General features: G+C 37.4%; 2 protein-coding genes across 2 annotated transcripts; one reads left to right on the top strand and one right to left on the bottom strand.

Annotated features, from left to right (window-relative positions):
• Positions 1 to 796: 796 nt before the first annotated feature.
• Positions 797 to 7785, top strand: abhd11 (abhydrolase domain containing 11). Its single transcript, XM_044140558.1, has 7 exons — positions 797 to 1088; positions 2331 to 2466; positions 2714 to 2887; positions 4177 to 4347; positions 5750 to 5818; positions 6730 to 6911; positions 7596 to 7785. The coding sequence occupies exons 1-7, from the start codon at positions 973 to 975 to the stop codon at positions 7729 to 7731; spliced, it is 984 nt and encodes a 327-aa protein (XP_043996493.1). The 5' UTR covers positions 797 to 972; the 3' UTR covers positions 7732 to 7785.
• Positions 7786 to 11078: 3293 nt separating this feature from the next.
• On the bottom strand, positions 11079 to 22536 carry bicdl2l (bicaudal-D-related protein 2-like). The gene is made up of 7 exons (XM_044140557.1): positions 18999 to 22536; positions 18388 to 18918; positions 16994 to 17113; positions 16757 to 16915; positions 14337 to 14410; positions 14081 to 14201; positions 11079 to 12171 (listed from the first exon to the last, which is right to left on the bottom strand). The coding sequence occupies exons 1-7, from the start codon at positions 19188 to 19190 to the stop codon at positions 11788 to 11790; spliced, it is 1581 nt and encodes a 526-aa protein (XP_043996492.1). The 5' UTR covers positions 19191 to 22536; the 3' UTR covers positions 11079 to 11787.
• Positions 22537 to 22591: the final 55 nt, after the last annotated feature.

Raw genomic sequence — 22591 nt, forward strand, 5'->3', positions numbered from 1 at the left:
CGGATGAATTAAATAAATCTGAATCTACAGGAGAAAAAGGTGGAAATGCCATTTTAATCTTTGTCTTCTTCCTGTGAGGCGCTGGCTCTGGTGCAGCAGATTAATGTAAAACTATAGTGACACCCAGTGGTTTAAATACGCCAACGAGCGCCATGGTAAACTAATGTCAGAAAAACCAGGCAGCTTTTAAGTATTTTGAAAATGAAAGACTTCTTATTATGGCATAAATTCAACTTAAGATTAACAATTCAAATCATAACTACGATTTATCGACATTTTGGGTTTCAAAGACACAAATTCCCACCTTTCCCAGCATAATTTCACTATATTTAATTTTACATTTATTTACATACATATAAGAAATCTTAATGGAAAGATAACTTCTAAACTTAATACATATGAAATATCTGATTATGATATAAAATATGATTAGAATTAACAACAACAATTACTGAGCTATTGACAAAAGCAAAGAAGAGAGTCCAAGATGCTGATTAAACCAGAGTTTTACACTGGTTTAATCAGTACACATCTAGGTACTTGGGACTTGGAGGTGAATTTCTGGTTTTGGAGAAGAGCCAAAACCAAAAATTTCTGTTTTTTTGGAGAAACCAGAAATTCACAGCAGAAAAGCTACTTGTAAATTAGTTTTGCCTATGTACTAATATATTTGCACTAAAAAGAAGAGAATAAAGTATTTTTAAATTTAAATTAACTGAATTTGAACTGAAGAAACCATCGATGTATATCTCAATGGAAGAAACTCCGTGCCTGACAGACTGAGCCCAGGGTAAGACGTTCCCCCTCTACGTCATCACGCACCGTCAGCTGTTGACGGACTGGGGGGGGTTCTCTGGTGTCGACCTCCGGGGCCGCTCTGAATGCTCTCTCCTCAGCTCTGTGCTGTCACTGCGGCCGCTCTCAAAGGCACATGTTGTTTGTGGACCGTTCGGTAACCGAACCTATGCTGCCATGATGGCTTTGTGTCGCCTGGTTCACAGAGGACTGCTGAGCATCCGGCCGTCTTGCCGTTTGTTCGTCGGACAGGTGGATGCGGCTCCCCCGGTTCGGACAGCCAGCTCATCCAGGTATCCCCGTTAGCTTCCCGGCTAACAGGTGTCCTCCACCAGCCCGGGCTAGGTGTTGGTACCGCCGTGTTTCTGAGTGGAAATTATGGCGCGATGTTGGTGTTGCTGTTGATTCTAACCACTCCATTATTTAACCGGTACCGTCTGTCACCTTGTGATGTCTTTAAAGCATTAACAATTTTAAATATCGTTCTTGCATTTTAGCAAATTTAACCAGAATCGTTTTTTATATAGCAGCTTCAAATCTAAAGCTAGTGGCAAAACTAAATGAAATCAGAATTTCTGAGAATATGTCCTGAAATCTAAATGCTAATGTACATGAACACCAAGTTAGCATCTCAGCTACATTACAGGATTTCAAATACTTTTTTTATAAAGATTATAATTTTGACCTCCATACTCTTAGAATTTGTGCCTTAGAAATCGGTTACAAATATTTTGTTCGTCTGTCTTAAAGATTTTTAATACATTTTAAGATTCTTGCTATATCTGCATGTTTTGGCCTGTGGATGATCTGTGTGATTTTCATATTATACGTTTATCAATTATCTCTTGGTTGTAGAAAGAAAATGTGTGACCAAGCTAACTCCTCAAGTTAAATATTACAAATATATATGAAAACCTCCTTTTAAAACATTGACTAGAACTACAAAAAAAATCAACACTGACTTTTCTTTTTTTTTAAAGTTACATTCTTGCAGATATTTGTTTTAAGCAACAGCAGGGTTTCTGTTAGACATGCTGGGAGATGCTGAGTAAAAATAATATGGTTTCACATAGACAGATATCTGTGTGAAACCACATGGATGGTTTATATCTATAGATAGATAGATCATTTATTATTACTGAATGTATGACAAAAACATGAGTTCTATCTATATTATAAAAAGAAAATTAAGCTGAAAAATTAACTTCCTTAACTTTTAAAATAAATTTGCTACTCATGTAGAAATGCTCTGATCTTGTGATATTTGATCGTCACAACAGTTATTTTAACAATAAAGGTTAATGATGTGAATATCTGTGCTGCACCACCAGATGGAAGCAAAGCAATTTACTCAAAGATTATCTATTGATTGGAAAATAGTATTGCATAACATCTTGTGGCGCTCTGTTTAAATGGTACATTCTCCCCATCAGGCTAGAAAATAAAGATACTCAGATTGTTTTTGTCATCAGAATCTGTGACTATTGATAATTTATCAACCCTCCTCAACATGAATGTGTTTTTCTCCCTCTCAGTCCTGTCAACTTGACTTATGACGTGTTCGACGGTAAGGGAGAGAGCACTCCCCTGGTGTTTCTCCACGGCCTCTTCGGCAGTAAATCCAACTTCCACTCAATCGCCAAGTCCTTGGTGCAGCGCACAGGCCGAAAGGTAACGCATCGATGAAGAACCCGTCTGTTGTTACGTCTGGAACAGCCCGTCATTGTGCGCTTGCGTTTGTCCTCGTCAATAGCTCTTTTTAAAGAAATTGGATGTGTGCTGGCAGCAGTCATTTGATACCGCCTCTCGGCTGATAAATGACACCTGCTTGGCTCAACTTGAATATGTTTGCCACAACACCTCCTCTGTTCTCCTTTTCCCCCATTCCAAGTGTCTTACCTGTTTTTTGTCCAGTCAGGTGTTGACTGTAGATGCCCGTAACCACGGTAACAGCCCTCACACCCCGGAGCTGACCTATGAAGCGATGGCCGCCGATTTGAAACATCTCCTCAGCCAGCTTCACATCGAGAAGTGCGTCCTCATCGGCCACAGCATGGGCGGGAAGACCGCCATGACAACCGCTCTGACACAGGTGGGCGACCCCTAAATGTCAGCGTGTGACGGGGCGACGCTGCCATCTACACCGACCTTTTAGGTCAGGGAGGATTCAGGCACTGGCTCATTTTTAACATGAGATAATGACACAGCAAAGTTCACATGTAAATGAAATGGAATATTTAATTTGGGTTACAACACTTGAATTATCTGGTATCTTTTTTTATTCATTGCTGTGGGGGGCGTCTCCTGTCAGAGTCACATCTGCTAACAGTGTGAACAGTTTTAGTTTATAAGTGAGCTTGTAAGGCAGGGATGATGTCAAACTCAATTATATTTTGGGCCATATCAAGATTATGAATGTCCTGGGCGTGTTGTGGTGCGTAGGGAATAACGCAACCCACGTTTGGAGGCCTTGAGTCCTCGACGCGGCTGTCGCAGGTTCGATTCCCGGACCCGTTGACATTTACCGCATGTCTCCCCCTTTCCTTCCCCCTTTCCTGTCACTTTCAAATAAGGGACACTAGAGCCCACAAAAGACCGCCTGGAGGGAAGGGAAAAAAAGATTATAAATGTCATTAATAAACCTCTAAAATATGAATAAATGTCCACCTCTGCACTTGATGAGTCCTTAAAGTTAATAAAACCAAACATTGATATAATCATAGACATCATGGTGGGCCAGATTTGGCCCCCAGGCCTTCAGTTTGACATCTAGTATCACTTTTAATCTTCATCTTTTATTTACAACTTTGTTGTTTTAAAGTTTCTTATGTCATAAATACTTTCTAGTTCAATTTGTTAGTTCAATGTTACTCTGAATTTAGACTTTTACTGACTTGCTCACTTAATTACATTTACTTTACTCATTTGTTTATTAACTTATTTATTCACTATCAGTCCCAACTTCCTACAACTATTATTTAAAATATTTAAAACTTATAATCAAGTCCTTCAAAGCTGAGATTCTTGTTTTTCATCCCGGCCAGGCCTGTCACAATAACAAATTTTGTCCCAGTAATGTTTGCTATAAACGATTATATTGTTGTTTTGAGACCATTTTCAGGTATTATTTCGATGTTAACTTGAAAATAGTTCAAGTTTGCTTTTTGAAAGACCAATAAATTAGAATTTTGCAGCAAACAATTCACGTTAGAATTAAACACGAGAACCAAAAACAATAAATTAAAGACACGAACAAAACCACAAATAAAATGGTTTATAATGTCTAAAAGAACATTATGGAATGGAAATGATCAAGTTTATTTTAATAGCTACAGGCTTGTCCACAGCTGCCAGTCTCAACCTGTTTGTTGTTGTTTGCAGCCCAGTTTGGTGGAGCGGCTGGTGGTGGTGGACATCAGCCCGGCCCAAACCACCACACGCACCAACTTTCGCTTCTACATCCAGGCCATGCAGGAGATGAAGATCTCCATCGACATCCCTCGCTCCACCGCCAGGCGGATGGCTGAGGATCAGCTGCGGAGCTTAGTGAAGGTTAGAGCCGCCGCTTCTTTACTTTCATTTCACTCCAACACCGTTCAGTATTCATTATTGAACATGTGTAACCGGGTTCTGCTTCACTCCACTGTACCAGGCCGGCCCAAGTAACTCCTCCACTCTGCGTTGTGTAGATGTTTTTAATGAAGACGAGGAGTTTCTGGGTGATCAGGCAGTTTATTTCCTGAATGAGATTCGAATCAGTGCAACGGCTCAGCTTCACTCAGCACACCACCACAGAGCGTTAAGTTAGCTTTTAACTTGGCACATGAAGTGTTTTACAATATTAACTAAACTAAAAGTACATAAATTGGTGTCAGGCACAGATATAGTAAATAGTAAATTACACACTATTTGTCTAAGTTAATACAAATTATGTTTTATTATGTTGCTGACACGTTTCTACTGTGTGTTGAAAAATGCAACTCACCTCTCGTGCAGCTTTCACAGACTGGCACTGATTACAGGAGCCAGAAACATCACCAGCCACACAGAGAGGGGGCGCTATTTCCCCATTGCACTGATACATATAAAGCAAGAGGGATTCTACAACTTAAACCTAAACACTGTTACACATGTTCATCCCACAGGTGAAAATCCTGGAAAAAGTGTGGATTTGTTCCCACCCCTGACATATTGTTTCATTTGTTATATTCTAATTTATTTAATATGGCTGTATTAGTTAATTTATTTACTTTGAAATTGTTTGATGTTTACAACATTTGGTAATACTTTATTCGAAGGTGTTTATGGCATGATGCTGTCATAAACATAAAGGGGTCTTCATGACTGTTTATGAAGTGTCATTTGGTAAATAATGATGCTTTTAATTGAATTTTAATGGAAATGTTCATGAAACTTTGCATTAAAATGTCTTTATTTACCAAATAATGCAAAGTTGACACTTTTTAATTGTCTTTTAACTCAAATTTTAATGAAGCTTTGCATTAAAATATCATTATATACCCAATATTGCAAAGTTGAACCTTCTTATGCATTATTTACTTATTGACACTTCATGTCAGTCTCATTCACACGCCTTCAAATAAAGTGTTACCCAACATTTTAACATTTGATTTTACATAATACTCCCCATTTAAACTAACTAATACAATTTATTTAATACTGTTAGGTGTAATAACTTCAATTTTAGTAATGCATACTTCTTCTCTCCTACTGTGCTTGTAACATGCAGTGTGTTTGTGTTTTTTATTAGCCTGCCATTTCAATAAATGCAGCAGAATAAAAAAAATTAAAATAACATCTGATAATTTTTTTGGTGCAGGAAAAGGGCAAGTATGTAAGAAGAAATTTGTATTTTGAAAGGGAAGTGAATACAGTTTTCTAAAACACAAATGGCCGACGTTTTTATGAAGTTGTTTCGTCATGATGTTGTTAGGCAAACGATCAGAGAACAGAGCTGGAAGCAGAGAGAGAGGGAGAGTCAGGCAGGTTACACGAGTCACAGGTGAGTTTCACACAGATGGAGGAAAAACCAAAAAAGGTTTAAAAGCAAAGCAACTTAATTACAAGAACTGAAGTCCAGTTGCTTTTTTTAAAATCTTGTTTTGTTTTGTGTTAGTTTGAGGAACTTCAGTATTTTATTATTCTTTTGTGCGGTGCAGTCAATATTTGTTTATTAATTTTTATCTGTGTATATAATATATCTTAAAAACTTGTATTGTGGGAGATTACAATAAATCAATATTTATGAGGAATTGTATTACTCATTTGAACTGATTTTTTTCTTCTTTTTTTTTTGAAAATTTCTGAGATTACTCTCAAAATGTTTTTTATTTACTTTTATCAATATATCGGGGTCATTGTAGATAGAGAAAATTTCTGCCAAAAACTCGCAGGATTTATTTTTAGAAAACTTGAAAATTTTCTCCAAAGAAAATTCAAAATAAAATTTTGGACATTTGAAATTCAGACATTTCCTAGTGTATTTTTGTAGAATATTTCTGATACTAATCTAAAAATCTAATTTTTTGTTCCCAGTAAATAATGTCCGTGTTTTTTTAGAAAATGTCTGAAATTACTCTCAAAACTTCAGAGGATTTTGGGAGAAATGTGCCACTTTTCCCCCACTACAATTATGCTAATACGTCGTAGTAGATTTTGAACGTTTTCTGTCTTAAAAGAAAGAGATCTAGTTTTCAGGTTCTTTTGGGCTCGAATGAATAAATTTATTTTCAGTAATTAGAACGGGATTTAGGTCACTTTCTTTCAAAACAAGTTTAAGAAAGAATGAAAGCTGATTTGGGTGAGTAAAAGTCTCTGGACAAACTCAGTTTTATCTTTTGTTAAAACTCTGTCGTACTTGACTTTGTCCCCTCTAGTAACAAAATGAAATGTCCTCCCTTCATCCCTGCACAGGAGCACTCTGTGCGTCAGTTCCTGCTGACCAACCTGGTGGAGGAGAACGGACATTACTCCTGGAGGGTCAACCTGGAGGCCATCGCAGCTCACCTGGAGGAAATCATGAGTTTCCCCAGACTGGACACCGTCTACGAGGGGCCAACGCTGTTTCTGGGCGGAGCCAGTTCTGCTTATATCAGGTAGAAAACATCACAGAAACATTTATCTTCCAGTGATGCTGAGGCTCGAAAATAGACATTTGATTTTATACTTTCGTACGAAGCTGTTAGCATGTTGTTCTGGTTCGTTATTAGAGAAGTTTTCTTTTGATTGGAGCCATTGAACAGGAGTTGGAGAAATCTGTTCTGTATTTACTTTGGTCATTTTAGCTCATTTCTAAATGTAATAACATTATAGATATAATTAGAATGTATTCAGGATTATTTTTATTGCTATTATATCTGAAAAAAAAAATCATTAATCAATTTAAAAGTAAAAATATGTATTTTTATGTTATAAAGTAAATAAATATTTTGTAAAAATAAATATTTTACAAAATATCTTGTGCCTGTATCAAGGGGGCTGCTAATAACAAGATATATTTTATCAACACTGTTACACCTTCAAAAATAAATACAGCAGAAGTTGTCCTATCAAAATAAAAGCATCAAATCAATAAAATTAACCATAGATTATATAAATAAAACAAAGTAGCAACAATAAGCACTAAAAAGGGGATACAAGCAAATGAGGAGCATAATTTGGGGTTATTTACTTTAACTCTGCTAAACTTTAAATAGTGTGAAGCTAAAATTTAGTCAAATCCATTAATTGCTCCTTATTTACGACCATCTTTGTGCTTTTATTTCCGCTGCTGTTTGCAGCTCCGACGATTACCCAGAGATCCAAAGGCTGTTCCCCAACGCTGACATCCAGTACATCCCAGACGCGAGCCACTGGATCCACGCTGACAAGCCTCTGGACTTCATCAGCTCCATCATCTCCTTCCTCCAGTCTTAGCCGCCTCCGGCCGCGCCTGCAGACTTTCTACAGCGCCTCTGAGCGTAGAGCGGAGTCGATAACGATCCTAATATTCGCCACAACAGGACCAAACCCGCTCTCTTTTGCAGCAGTCAGTTCTTATTTTTAAAGCCATTAGTCGTTCTGATGTAGAGGATTTTAATTTATTAGTGGTTGTAGATTATCCAGCTTGTAGATACGTTTCAGTTGACCTGCTTATAGATCCGTTTAACATCATGGGGCTGTTTTTGGAGGTAATGTACTAATCCAAAGATACTGTCATTTGCACTGTTCTGTCTTTATGTTCATATACAGTGAATCGCAAAAGTTTACACACCTTGTGTAGAAAGCCATGAAAGGATGCTCTGCAAAAACACAAAATCTAACCAAGTATGTTTGGTCTCGTTTCTACACTTGAAATAAGACAAAACTAACCAAGTTAGCGTGTTTTAAGTAAAAAATTATTTAAATATTGATGGAAAAAGTACTACTTATACTTGCAGATTATGGGAAAAATATCTTATTATAAGTGAAATTATTCCTTAACATTTTTCATCGTTGTTATAAAATAATTGACTTAAAACGAGCTCTTAATCATTGCTAAGTTACTTCTAAGTCAGTTTTGTCTTATTTCAATTGAATTATGATATTTGAACTAGGAACTAGACCAAAAATACTTGGCAAAATTTTGTTTTTGCAGTGTAATAAATAATTTTAAACATTAATCGGGACACAAACGAACGTTTGCTACAGAGAAAGTCAAAAGATTCAAACAAATTGAAACACTTTCTGATTTAATTTCAGCTTTTAGTCTGAAAGACTCACAACCCCTCGTCTTGACTTAATCATATTTGACTTCGCTCCTCCACAGCCCAAAACTCACTGATGATCAGAATTCCTTTAATATGGAGAGAAGTAACCCCATGCCATGATGCTGCCACTGCCATGTTTCACTATAGTTATAGTGTTGCTTTGTGCCAAACCTATCTTATGAAATTATAGCCCTGAAGTCCAATTTTTATTTCTTTAAACCAGTTTCATTAATAAAATGCACCTTTCTTTCTTTTTTTAAAAACTTTAATCTTTAACTCAAACAGAGAAAATCGTAGAAAACTCCCAGTTCTTGTCGGATGCCTCTACAGGTCCTTCATTCTCTCTTATAAGCTTGGCTTTTATCTTTGCATCAAATGTTTTCGAATTGCAAAGTTTTCTGATTATTTCAGACTGTCTTCCTAGTGCCATGCTTGTCATATAATGTGGATTTTTCTCTGAACATCACCTTCATATAGGAACCTTTTGAGGCTAATGGATAGAAATTAGCTGAACTTGACTTCAGGTTCATCAGTTTTTCTGTAATTGATAAAAAACTAAATGCTGAAATTCAGTCAAAAAGTGATTCATGTATGCACACTTGATTATTACATCAAACAAAAGTTGAATTAAAGTTCAAAATAAGTTGGTTATGTGCAGAGTTGTGAGAGCTGCTGTATTTATGTCAGGGTTGTGAAGGAAGTGTTTTCTGTGTTTGTGGATGTGAGTTAAAGCAGCACTGCGGTAAAATAAAAACTGTATCTGCGGAGGTTTTGGACCAAACTGGTCAGTACTGTAACTCTGTGGTTCAATAAGAAAGTTCAATGCTAGCTGGTTAATTTGTTATAAAAGCAACCCCTCTGAGAGCGCTGGGTGTATTTTTATGCCAACATTTATTATCTGCTGGATTCAAGCTGAAACTTTTTCAATGCAGTATTAACACAAACTCTTTCCTGTTTCTCTCAGGCTGCGACTCGAAACGCTCGGTCTTCATTTTTCATTTGTGTCTGGCGACAAGCCGTGGTGACATTGTTGTGTCTCTGTAGTGGGTCGGTGTTTTCCCTGTTTACTGCCCGTATATTCCAGTTATCTTTATGAATAAGGCACAAGGCTAAGTGAGTAAATCACAAAGTATATATGCTGCAGCGACGTGTGTAGGTTCCCAATCGTAGTGGTTTTGATTTAATCTCAGTCTCCTCGGGGTCGAGGACTTTGCTCCAGTAGTGAAACTAACACATGTGAGAATAAGCAGGGTGTTGTTCATTTATTTGTATGAGCCTCTTTTGTCAAGAGGCCGTTTGCTTCTGTAAAACTTTAATAAGATTCTATAACGATGTTCAGTAGACTTTTAGATTGGCAGCTGGGTTGCCAGGTCTGTATGAATTAACATTTAAAGCACTAAATGTTTACTACAATCAGTGTTTTATGTTTGTTTGAATAGAGAAAAAGACAAAAAAAAAACTCAGATTAAATTCAATTATACTGATTTAAATTATTTTTATAAACCTCAACGATTAAATCCTCCTCCCGCAGGATGGATTTGTGTTGTGGCACAATTTAAGAGATTGTCAGGGGGACATCTGAATGCAGATTTTGTAGTTTAAAAAAATATTTAAAAGCAGAGCTGTCCACCAACATGTTTGAAGACTGTAATGATTTGGTCGGGATTGTATTCTCTGACACTATGAGCATGCCTTTTCAGCTGTTACCTTTCTGTGCTGTGTACATCTTTGTTTGTTCAACATGTTCGCACAGTGGAGGCACTTATTCTGAATAATGGAAATATATAAATTTTAAATGTTCACTAGATCCATATAAAAGTGGATTATATATAAATATATGTAAATTGCTGGAGATATTATACAATAAAATGTCTAAAACCTGTAAAAAATGTTGAGCTTTTCAGTAAAAATGTATTTATTTACCCCAAGTTGAAACTGTACTTTTAGGTTCTTTACATGTTGCAGTATTCAGTAATGCATAACGCATAAATAGCAACAGATCCAAGGTGCAAAACATGTTTTCCAACAGAAAATTTATTATCGAGCTGCTTAAATCTTTTTAAATACTATTGGTTTCGACAAAATTATCTGGAGATTAAAATGTAATTTTTTATTTTTCTTCAGTTTGACAGAAAAGTCAGACACTTAGGAATCCAATTCTCTTCTGGTCTGTGAACACACCATACTTGAAGCTAACAACAACACCCTTCGGTGTGTATGCTATTGCAGAAGGAAGACTTGGTAATTTTCAGCATCATTCATTTTTTTTAAAGGAATTCAGAAGAAGCACAGAGATGTTAGAAGCCGTTTCATGAAAACTGATTTTCGTCTTTCATTTCCTACTTACTTGCTTCAATAAGCAATAATTTATCAAATCTGTTCATAGTCTGCTTCACTCAAATGTGATCTAATAAAAATCATATCTGTGCACCAGGTGGCTGAGTTATTTAAAACACAGGTCACAATCGGTCGTTTCATTAGACTTCACAAGCAATAAATATCACTTTTTATTGCTTGAACCACAAAGTATAAAAGTATTTTTAATTACTTTTATTTATTTCTGTAATTTTGATCAAAATTACATCATTAATAGGAAAATACTCATTTGTTGACATTCATGTCAATGAAATAAAAGAACAATAGTTTCTTTTATTCAGAAACCATAAAATGGTCATAATAGTAAAACCCTTTTTTACTAACACACCAACACGGTGCAGCACAGCCTCTGCTTACATTATCAATAAATAATGAAGGCTGAAAAAACATCCTGAATGCTTTAGTTTGTAGTTTACATGGTTTGTTGTTTTTGCGATTTTGAGTTGGAAAAAAATAAATTCTGATTAATTGTGCAACCAAAACTCAGAAAAGTATCAGAGTTGTTAGCATTTCTAATAGGCTGTAGCACGTTCTGAATATATTCCTTTACTGTTTGATAAACAGGACTGGAGAAAAATATGTGCTTGTTTTTCTCAGAATAGTTAACTTGGTTTCTGTTCACAACAATTCAAGAATCCCGACATGCAACTAGAGCAAGTTCAAGTTATAAATATAACTACTTACTAAATATTTCTCTATTCCTGGACTGGAAAACCTGAGTCACTAAAAGCTCAGCAGATTCATGAGACCGGCTTTCCGGTGTCAAACAGGACTCCCATCACTGTGACCAGTCAAACGAACATTAAGCAGCATGTTTTTAATTCACGAGTCTTTAGAAAGATCCAGTCTATTAAATGTCCTGACGGCTTCAGTCGAGTGAAACCGCCTGGAAGCCGTCGTCTGCCCTCCCCCACTCCTTCTCCTGCTCGGCTGCGTCCTGATACCCGAGGCGAGGCCTGCTCTTCCTCAGCTTGTCCCGCCAGGTGCGCGTCCCGCCGCTGGGAGCAGCAGCGGGCGGAGAAGCAGGTATGCTGGGAGTTAGAGGAGGAGAACTGGCAGATTTGTTCACAAAGATCTGGTTGGAGTTGGTGGTGGGCGGTGCAGGTGACGTGTACAGGAAGTTGACCGGCCGCTGGAGGGGAGGCTGCTTGTTTCTCCGCAGCAGACCCTTGCGAGAAGACTTATTCTGGGCCTGCTGCTCTGCTAGCTGCTGGCTCAGCACCTGCTGCTGGAGGAGACGCTGAAAGTCCTCCTGAGGAGAGCCGGGAGAAAAACAAAAGATTAAGAGCCAATGATATATGTGGCTCTTGTATCAAGAGGTTGTTTGCTTCAGTAAAACTTTAATAAGAAATGTTGATTCTATGGGCCGGAAATTTTGCGCTTGCGCACAACGCTAGAGGGCAAAAAGATTATCTTTTTACACGCTATCCGTAGCAATTCAGTAAACTAAATAAGACCCGAATTATTAATTTAGTGCAATACACCACAGCAAAGGTAAAAATAAGAAAATAGCGAAAAAAAAACCGTTAAAGAACAACTCAAGACCACTTATTTTCCCCTCGCTTTCTGTGTCGGCTACATTACGCGCAGACTCGTTGCCATAGCAACTGACAACAACGATGCTTTAAGTTTCTAGATTTAACAATTTAAAAAAACACTTAAAACATTTTCAACACAAAAAACAGAACATTACAGTTTTATGTTTTTAGGCTTAATGTATATTTCGCAATTATTAATAAGTGATCGCTGAGGTAGATTAGCGACCGCTGCTATTAGCTAAGCTAACACAGCGGTGGTTGATTAGCTAACTTAAATAACTGCTCTAAAATCTGTAAGATAGTAGAGGTGTTTAGGTCGCCAATTTTTATTTATTTTTTGACTGAACCGAAGCATTCCGAATTCCAGATCACATCCATAGACATGAATACAGTCACATCTACACGTTAAGGTTGTCAAAGTCAAGCATAGCGTGTTATTACAGTGAAAAACACTGCTTCCAAATTTTCCATGTTAATTTATAAATAAATATCACAATCCCATACTGTATTTTTTGTGAGGGGTAAATTTTATTAAACATTTAAAATAACATTTCTTTTGTCTACCTTGCTTTTGAAAGTAAAATATAAATAGACAATCTTCTCATTTAATGTTTTTTTATGTTAAATATTTTTTCAGTGCATGAGTGTAAAGGCAATAATCAATAAATGATAATGCTGTGCTCTTTAGTGAATGAATAAAAAGCTTGAACCACATAAATAAAAAAAGAGCAAAAAGAGAAGCTTAGAAACTAAACAAATCTATCTAATCCTTGACATTTAATAGGCCTTTTTGAAAATAGTTGGCTCCCATAAAGACATGATTTGTTGTCCTATTTTACTCTGCTTTATTTTGATCTATCACATAAAAAACAGAAGTTTTGAGGTAACATGACAAAATCTAAAAGGGTTTAACAGCTACTCTACGGAGCTAAATCAGGGCCATAAAGTTTGTTCAAAACAAACAAAAAAGCTGAAATAAAAAAGAAAATTTAACTGAAAAAAGTTTTGAAACTCAAAGTTTGACATTGAAAACAAAAAAGATTTTAAAATGAAAAAATGTTAAACTACTTCACAGATTCAACGGTTTTTTTTTGTTAATTTTATTAATTTTTTCTTTTGAACACACTTTATAGCCTCAGTTTAGCTCCATACTGTCCCATCAGTTGGAAATGCATCTCAGAGTCTTGTTAAAATGTCCTGTTGTGATTATTTCATGTCATTATTTGGTATTAAAAATTAATCCATGCCTAATTTCTTAAAATAGCTGTCTCTTGGTGTAAATTTGTAAGCTGCGGACCCAGCTCTGTGTGGTGTGTTTTTACTACATGGTGCAGGAAGCTCAATGCAAACAGGGAGAACAAAACCCTGAGGCCAAATACCAGCTGCTGCTGCTAATGAGCTTCAGATGCTCATTGCAATGTAAATTAGTTTTAATTGAAATTTCTGCCTCCTAACCTGGCCTTTGTTAAAATCTTCTGTGTCACTGTTTGTTTCTGTTCAACATTTCCAGGCTTTTCTTGGCGAGTTTCACGTTTTACTCTCTGTTGACTTTAGTTTTGTGTTTACCCAAAGGACACACCCTTCCTCTGCCTCTGCTGAACATTGAACCTGTCTCTGGTTTACCTTCCAGGCCTCCAGCTCCAGTGACAGCTCCAGACGTTTCTGTGCCGCCTCCAGCAGCTGATTGTTCAGCGCCATCAGCTCGGTTTTACTCCGCAGCACCTCGCCCTCCATCGCCTTCTTCCTGTGCAGCAAAAACAGAAGAAGTGAATCATTCCTTAGAATAGATTTGCAGCTTTCAGCTTCCCTTTTCTGCCTGAAGTCTTGGATTTGTGGAAAAACAACAAAAAGTAGTGCAACAGTTTGTGTGAGAACTCACTTCTCTATGGCCTCGTCTCTGTCCCTCAGAGCCTGCTGCAGGACAGCACTCTCCTCTGCTCCAGGTTTTGAATCCTGAACAAAGAATCAACCATAAGAGGCATTATAAACACAGTTCAGTTTAAATTATTTGTTTCTTATTTGGATTAGTTGCATCTACTCCTCCTGCGGTTCACACATTCAACATCAACAACAAAAAACATATAACATACATAGATCACATGGTAACACTTTATTTGAATCAAATAGCCCTTTATGTTATGGAAAGATATGACAATGTATAAGGATCATTGTGAATACAAAAAATAAATAAAAAATAGTACATCACCGCCAAAAAAAATCTAAATTTTCCGGAACAAACAAGGAAATTTCTTTGCCCCAAAAATGTAAAAATTACAAGAAAAATCTCAACAATTTTTTAGATTAATCTCAGAAAAGTTCTCAAAAAAACAGGGAAATATCTCAGTTTCCAATGGCAAACATTTTTTATTTTGAAAATACCTAAGTTTATTCTAAAACATTTCTGAGATTATGCTCAAAATTTCTGTGTTTTATCTCGTACATGTCCGGGATTTTTCTAAAACATTTCTGAGATTTTTGGCGTAAATGTACTCTTCCTTGTTTCTGTTTACAACGCCCCTAAATAATACGGCGTCATAGAAAGACAATCAACTCTTGTCAAAAGAAAGAAAACTGGGTTTTTAAGAAAATGGCCGCTTATCGGTTATTTGTTAGTTGATTGATAAGAGCAATTAACTTTAGATTGTCAACAACTTGCATCACTAGTTGGGAGTGAAATCATAACCCAGTTTATGACTTTCTCTTTAATAATTGACGCAGAGAAACAAGAAGATCAGACACTTTTAAACTTGTCAGACCACATAGCTGAGCTTAAGCCTGTGGGTGGAGTCCTCATCTCAGCGATCCATTTATCAGTGAACAATGCTTCACCAGATCACGCGGTCCTCTCAAATGATAGAAGAAGCTTCAGGAAAAATTTTGAGGATTTGACGATTTAGGTGCCCTGCCAAAACGGATCAGTTATCCTATATCTTTATAAAAGTGACAGCATCCTTAAATAAGTTGGATCTTATTCACTTGTTTAAAGGAATAAGAGTCAAAGAGGGCTGCACAGTGGCGTAGTTGGTAGAACTGTTGCCTTGCAGCAAGAAGGTTCTGGGTTCGATCCCGGCCCGGGGTCTTTCTACATGGAGTTTGCATGTTCTCCCTGTGCATGGTGGGTTCTCTCCGGGTTCTCCGGCTTCCTCCCACCGTCCAAAAACATGACTGTCAGGTTAATTGGTCTCTCTAAATTCTCCCTAGGTGAATGTGTGTGTGAATGTTTGTTTGTCTTGTGTGTCTCTGTGTTGCCCTGCGACACAGGGTGAATCCCGCCTCTCGCCCGGAACGCAGCTGGAGAGGAACCAGCAACCCTCCCGACCCCATTAGGGACAAAGGGTATATAGAGAGAGAGTCAAAGATCATATTGTTATTCTGGTTTTTTTTTTTGTTTTTTACACAAAATCTCTACTGAGCTCCTATTTTTTATTCTGTTTGTTCCACCATTGATGTTTTAAAAAAATAAATGGTATATACAAAAAAATATACAAAGAGGAGTTTTCTGCGTAAATAAGTCTCCACTTTTGTCTCAGTTTATTCATTTCTCAGGAATGAGCTGAGAAAACACTCTTGTGAGCGACATGCCGACTGAAATCAACTGAAACTAAAGGAATGCAGGTGAAACTAGCAAAAGAATGTATTCTTTTCACATTTTGTCATGTTGCAAACACAAACGTCTGTGTAATTAACTTGTTGTGAGGGGGGCCAAGAAAGTCAGATTAGACCAAAAATGAACATTTTCACCTTAATGTAAAACCCTTTGTGTAGCAAAAAATAAACAATGAACTTAATCCTGAGCACCAAGCCCACAATAGCACGGTAGTGCTGTGGGAATGCTAGTCTTCAAGGGGGGGAAAGGAAGCAGTAGACTACAAAGTAACTTTTTTGAAAATATAGACAGCATTTTATAATCTATAGAGACCACCCCCAAAAATGAAACATGGTAGCAGCAGCAGCATCCTGTGGGGAAGCTTTTCCCTAACAGATGCAGGGAAACCGAGTTAACAGAAAGAAGGAAGGAGCTGAATGACGAAAATCTGTTACAGGCTGCAAACGATTTAAGATTACCGTATTTTCCGGCATATACATACATGTTGCATATATTTGGAAGTGGGATCAACCACAGCAAAAACTGAATACGATTTCACAAAAAAAGCTGGAATTGCGCCCGCCCTTCTAAAAATACAATAATTGTTGGTATATTTATACATTGCTTAAAAACTGATTCTAATTATGGAAAACTAAGAAGAATGAATAAATACATCGAAAGTGAACAAGTTCAAGGCAGGGTGTGGCTCTTACATGCTTGGTGTGGCTGATTGCCAGCTGTCGAGCCACATTCTTCAGCTCCGCCAGGGCAGAGTCCAGGCGGTTCTCCCCGCCTGGCGGGTCGGGTCGGCCGGACTCTGACGCCATCAGCGGCTGCAGCAGCCTTAGAACCGACAGAACCTCGTCTGTGACCTGCAATAAAGATCAAACTGACGTTATAAAAAGCTTTGCAGAGGTATGCCGTGTCCCGACTTTGTCCAGGAGCCTCACCCTCTCTCGGTGCTGGCTCCAGCCCGGTCCGTCGTTGCTTCCCTGCAGTTTGTCCACCTGAGCCTTTAGCTTGATGCTCCTCCTGCGGGACAGCGCCACTTCCCTGCGGACCTCTTTGAGCTATCAAGCAACGCAACAACACTCAATTTAAGCATGTTAGCAAGGCATGCAGGTAATTATTGCCTAAAATGATGGAAAAAAAACCCAACTTAATGACATTTTAACTTTATGTAAACAGAAACTACTAATCTAGATGACTGAGTGAAACTATGGGTGAAAAATGCAGCTGTACTGGCTCATAAACACTAACAAGAACCAGTACCATAATACACTGAAGACACACCAATATGCAAACATATTTATAAAGGACAAAACAGTTTTTCAACAGAAATGTTCTTTTTTTTTACAGGTTTATCTCTAGAAACCTGCCAGTATGCAAAAATAAATCTTATTTACTGCAGAGTTTTACCTCTGTTTTTTTATTTTTACTTTCTAAATATGTCGTGTAACTCCTGAAAAATATTAAAGGGTTGTAGCAGCATGTAGCCTCCAGCAGCAGGTATCCCTTTGCAATATTAATAATTATTATTATAGAACATTTGCAGCTTTTTACAGCTGTGGGTGAAACAAGATTAAACAAGCAATAAAACACAACAGACAGTAGAATAAAGTAAAAAGCTAATAAAAAAACTATTGAGCCTAAACATAAATGTTTTGAGTCTTAACTGAAGAGGTGCAGGTCAGAGGTCAATCTGAGTTTATTTCAGCATTTGCACTGCAAAAACATCAAATATTAATGAGTATTTTTGTCTAGTTTCTACTGCAAATATCTTAGTACAGTTAGCAAAAGATAAAAATAACTTACAAGTAAATTTTCAACAATATACAAGAGCTTGGTTTAAGCAAATTATTCCTTAATAATGATTTTAAAAAAGTACTAATTAAGAAGATTATTTAATGTATAAAAAGATATTTTAAGTGAAATAATCTGCCAATGGAGTTAGTACTTTGTCATCAATATAGAGAAATAATTGACTTAAACAGGCTCCTGTTTCTTGCTGAAAAGTTATTTCTAAGTTAGTTTTATGCAAGTATGATAAGATATTTGCACTAGAAACTAGACCAGAAATACTTAGTAAGATTTTGTGTTTTTGCAGTGTATCTCCCCCCTTTTCACATGAAATGTAATGTTTGATCAACTTTTGACTTTATGGTCTAATTTAGAGTTTTTATTGTTTATTTAAGCACCATGAACCTCCTTTCTGCTGAAATATTCAAATAAACATGATTGATTGATAAAAAGAAAATTAGCATATTTCAAATACACACAAACACAATAAACTAAAGCTATAAATAAAGATGAGTTTGAACCCGCGGTGAGTTTGATGCCTCACCGTTTCGGAGACGTGTGTCAGCGTCCTGCGCCTGCTGAGCGGCCTGCCGGTGCTGATCAGGTCCGGTAAGGTTTTGTCGGCGTAGAACCTCTGGAAGGGGCTGTCTCCTGGTCCGGGTCCGGCTCCGGCCTTTAAAGAGTCCATCGCCCCCTCTGACTCCAGCTCGCTTGGACTGTCCGTCTCCTCGGACTGAGTGATGCTGCGGCTGTCGCTGCCCTCATCCTCGTCTTTTGCGTTCAGGTCAAAGTTGAAGCAGGAGTTGATGTAAGGCATCAGATCGGAGCAAAGCCCCTCCTCGGTGCTGCTGCCTATCAGATCTTCTTCTGGTTCCTCTGGGTCCATCTGTGGTTCTGGTTCTGCCGGGAGGACGTTCGGTGTGTATGATGTGGCTTTCCTCTCCTCCAGTCTGCACAGGGAGGAGTGAAGCAGGTCGCTGGAGGCCAGCCGAGGCCTCAGCTGCTCGTTGAGCTCCGAGAACGTTTTGGAATAATCCATGACGACTCCGAGAGAGGAAGACCATCTGAGGAAGAGCTGCAAACAGGTGGAAAACAAAGACTTTAAAGCCAGGAGGAGGGAGGAAGGCGGTCAGAATGTGACTGAACCAGTCCTACCTGATCACCGCGCGTCGTTACAGGATCTAACATGACACGATGTGACGTCACAGGAGGTTGTGGTTTCAAGCAGCCTGTCTGGGCTTTCTTCCTCTTTTCGATTGCTACACAAACTCGTGACGCGGAGAGATACCAAAGCAGCATTGAAGCAGAGAGGGCGGGGCTTCTGATGCTTAAAAACAATGAAATCATCTAATCCTGACGCAGGACACCTGACTGCTGCTGGAGCCAAACGTCACTGCAGAAACACTAAATCCTGCCAAGTGGTGTTTGGTCCGGTTTCTAGAGCAAATATCTTAGTTCACGTAAACATACAAGTAACTTTTCAGCAAGATATAGGAGCTCATTTTAGGTTAATAATTTCTTAATATTGATGAAAAGTGCTAGTTTCATTGGAGGATAAATTCTCTTATAACAATACATTTTCCCCATGTTATACATAAAACTATTGACCAAAACAACAAGTACTTTTTCAGAAATATTAAGGAGTTAAAATAGTTCCCATGTCTTACTAAAAAGTCAGTTTAAAGTTAGTTTTGTCTTATTTCTAAGATATTTACATTAGAAACTAGACAAAAATAGTTGTAAGATTTTGTGTTTTTGCAGTGATGGTGATAAAAATCGCTGACTGGAATAATTTACTCAAAGGAAACGAGTGTCACTGCTAAAATACGAAATGTTGCAAAGTGTGTTTTGGTTTAGTTTCTAATGCAAAAGATCTTCATTTGAAATAAGTAAAGCAAACTTACAAGTAACTTTTCAGCAACATGTAAGAGCTTGTTTTAAGTAAATTATTTCTTATTTCTTATTAAATAATTTCTAAATAATATTAATGATGAAAAATTAATAGTTACATTGGCAGATAAATTCACTTTAACCAGACACTTTCCTCATGTAATAAGTGAAACAAGTACTTTTTAATCAATATTAAGAAATTACTACGGTAACTTAAAACAAGCTCCTACATCCTGGTGAAAATTTATTCCTAAGTTAGTTTTGTCTTAGTTTAAGATATTTGCGCTACAAACTAGACTAAAAATACTTGATAATATTTTGTGTTTTTGCAGTGATGCTGATAAAAGAGACGCTGACTGGAATAATTTGCTCAAAGGAAACGAACCTACACACATGATTAGTCATTGGTTTATTTTTAGTCTGAAAAGTTCTTGGGGAAAACACCAGATATGGTCATCACTTACAGAGGATGGTGGAGACAACGCTCCAGCAGAGATGAGTCAACAACCAACGGAGAACTTTGACACCGTTTTATTCTCGTCTTAAAACATAAGTTTTCTTCTTTTTACTAAACACACAGTTCAGATAATTGAGTGCATGAGCCTGTTTTTAATTTCGGTAAAGTAGGACACAGGTCAAAGATGAGGCTTCTAAAAAACTCTGCGAGAAACGAAAGCATTTCCTTCTGATCTTTTGATTGCCATTGTTTTCTCCTCTGACAGCCAAACTAGTTTAAATCTACATCTGAAGACATTGAAATATAGTTTATTTTTGTAATTTATTTAGAATCTCACACAGAGTAAGCTATGTGTTTATATCTGGTCTTTTTGATAATAATCGCTTATAGCTAATGAAAATCCAAAATTCAGTGTATAAGACCAATAATATAAAAAAGTATGGGTAAGCTTATTGCTAATGATGATGGTGGCCCACAGGCAGAATATTGGAAAGTTGAGTGGAAGGAAAATGTGTGCAAAGACAAGAAGAGGTATAGTAATAATAATATTAACAATAATAACCTCACAGCTCAAACTGGGTTTGTTCTCAGTGGTCCAGTCTTATTTTTGAATATGGAGGTTTAATTTTATTTGGAAATGAACTGAGCCAACGTTACTTGAGGTCTGTTGTGAAGTTTCCACCATGAGTAATGATTGGGGATGTTAAATCACCTTCCTGTGTTGATTCACTGTATTATTTTCATGTCATTCTATTTCTGATTATAATTTATTTTCTAAAAAACTTCTTTCCAAAGAGTTTACAAATGACAGGCAATATTGTCAAAAAGCGGCTTTAATCTTAGACTTTTTATTTAATTATGACTCCAGAATAAAGTCAGAATATTTGCAGGATAAAGATGTAATTTTACCAGTAGAAATTGAATAATTATTGTTTTTTTGTTCTAGTTCTCATCAATTTACTACTTCATTCTCCAAAATCTACAGCTTTATTCTGGTAACATGGACGTTATTTTTGTAACGTTACAACTTTATATTCACTTTTTAAAATGTAAACTCTTGCATTTCATCGTAGAGTTTACCCGACTCCAAACTCCAAATAAATAGAAGCAGTAAAGCAGCTCGTCAAGCCAGATGGCGGCCGGGAGCGTGATGACATCACTCTAGACTGAAAAAACAAATACAGATTTTCAAAAAATTTAATCAAAAATTTGATATAACCAATTTATAAATCCAGACTCTTTTTTTCCAAGCAGACCCGTCCGATCCAACAATGCAGAAGACCGTCTCCATGCCACTGTGCACTGATCCAGTAATAAAATAACCTCAGATTCTGAGGCAGACCACAGAACATACACAAACACCTCTGTATTAAAATTCTCCATAATATTCAAACTTTGAGAGAAATCGATCAGCTGCAAGTCGCATTCACCAATAAAAGAAAACAAACACTGGAAGCTTTTCATGAGCTCAGCCAAACTTTGGGAGCAGTGGCCCATAAGGATGAAGAACATTGTGTTCTCCTCTGCTTCAGGTGTTTATTTGCTCCGTGTCGAAACAGACAACAAACACGTTTCTGCTCTGTGTGAGTGAAACCCAACCACAACATTTAAACTACTTCACCGACACATTAAAGATGAAATATCTGGTTCAACCACAGTTCCAGTGAAACGAGGATTCAACAGGTTTTCATCAGTTTAACGTGAAACGGCTGGTTGCCTGGCAACTGATTAGAACATAAAACCACAAATTGTCTTGACGTTCAACTGATTAATTGGTGTTTGGAAACTAATGAGATGGCTCAAGGTATTTGGGTTATTGGGTCAGTGGATTTTGTTTTGGAGGAGTTATAAGACAAAGATCATGTTTGCTTTCTGCATTAAAACCAGGGTTTAACTTTCACATGCCTTCCCACTAATGTTCATAAAAACTTGAATATAGGGCTGGTGGTTTCACATGCAGGTAAATGTGTGTGGCTCCGTTTAGCAGAAACTCTGCCAGCGAGTTTCAGACAGGAACTGTGGAGGTGCAGACTCACCCTGCTCACATGCAACATGCTGGCTGCTTCATTTACCGGCGGCAGGATTGGCAAATGTCCACGATTGCTTTTCTGGGATTAACGAGTGTTTACATAATCAGCTTTTATTCTGCTTATCTTGTATAATGAAAAATAAATCACACTTCCCTCCACAGTGACTTTAAACAGCAATTTGATACTTAAACCAAGACCAAAGTTCTCAAAATGAGTCAATTAATATGAGAGTCAGGAAAGGGGCCAAACGGAGGGATCTGGGTTTCTGTGACTAAACTGAAGCCCTGATTTGGTCTCTTGTCACGTAAATAACTCAACAAAGAGAGATCTCAGCATGAAGAGGGAAGAGTCCACTTTCTGCTGTTCAGTGA

The sequence above is a fragment of the Gambusia affinis genome, linkage group LG15 (assembly GCF_019740435.1).
Source record: "Gambusia affinis linkage group LG15, SWU_Gaff_1.0, whole genome shotgun sequence".
NCBI lineage: Eukaryota > Metazoa > Chordata > Actinopteri > Cyprinodontiformes > Poeciliidae > Gambusia > Gambusia affinis.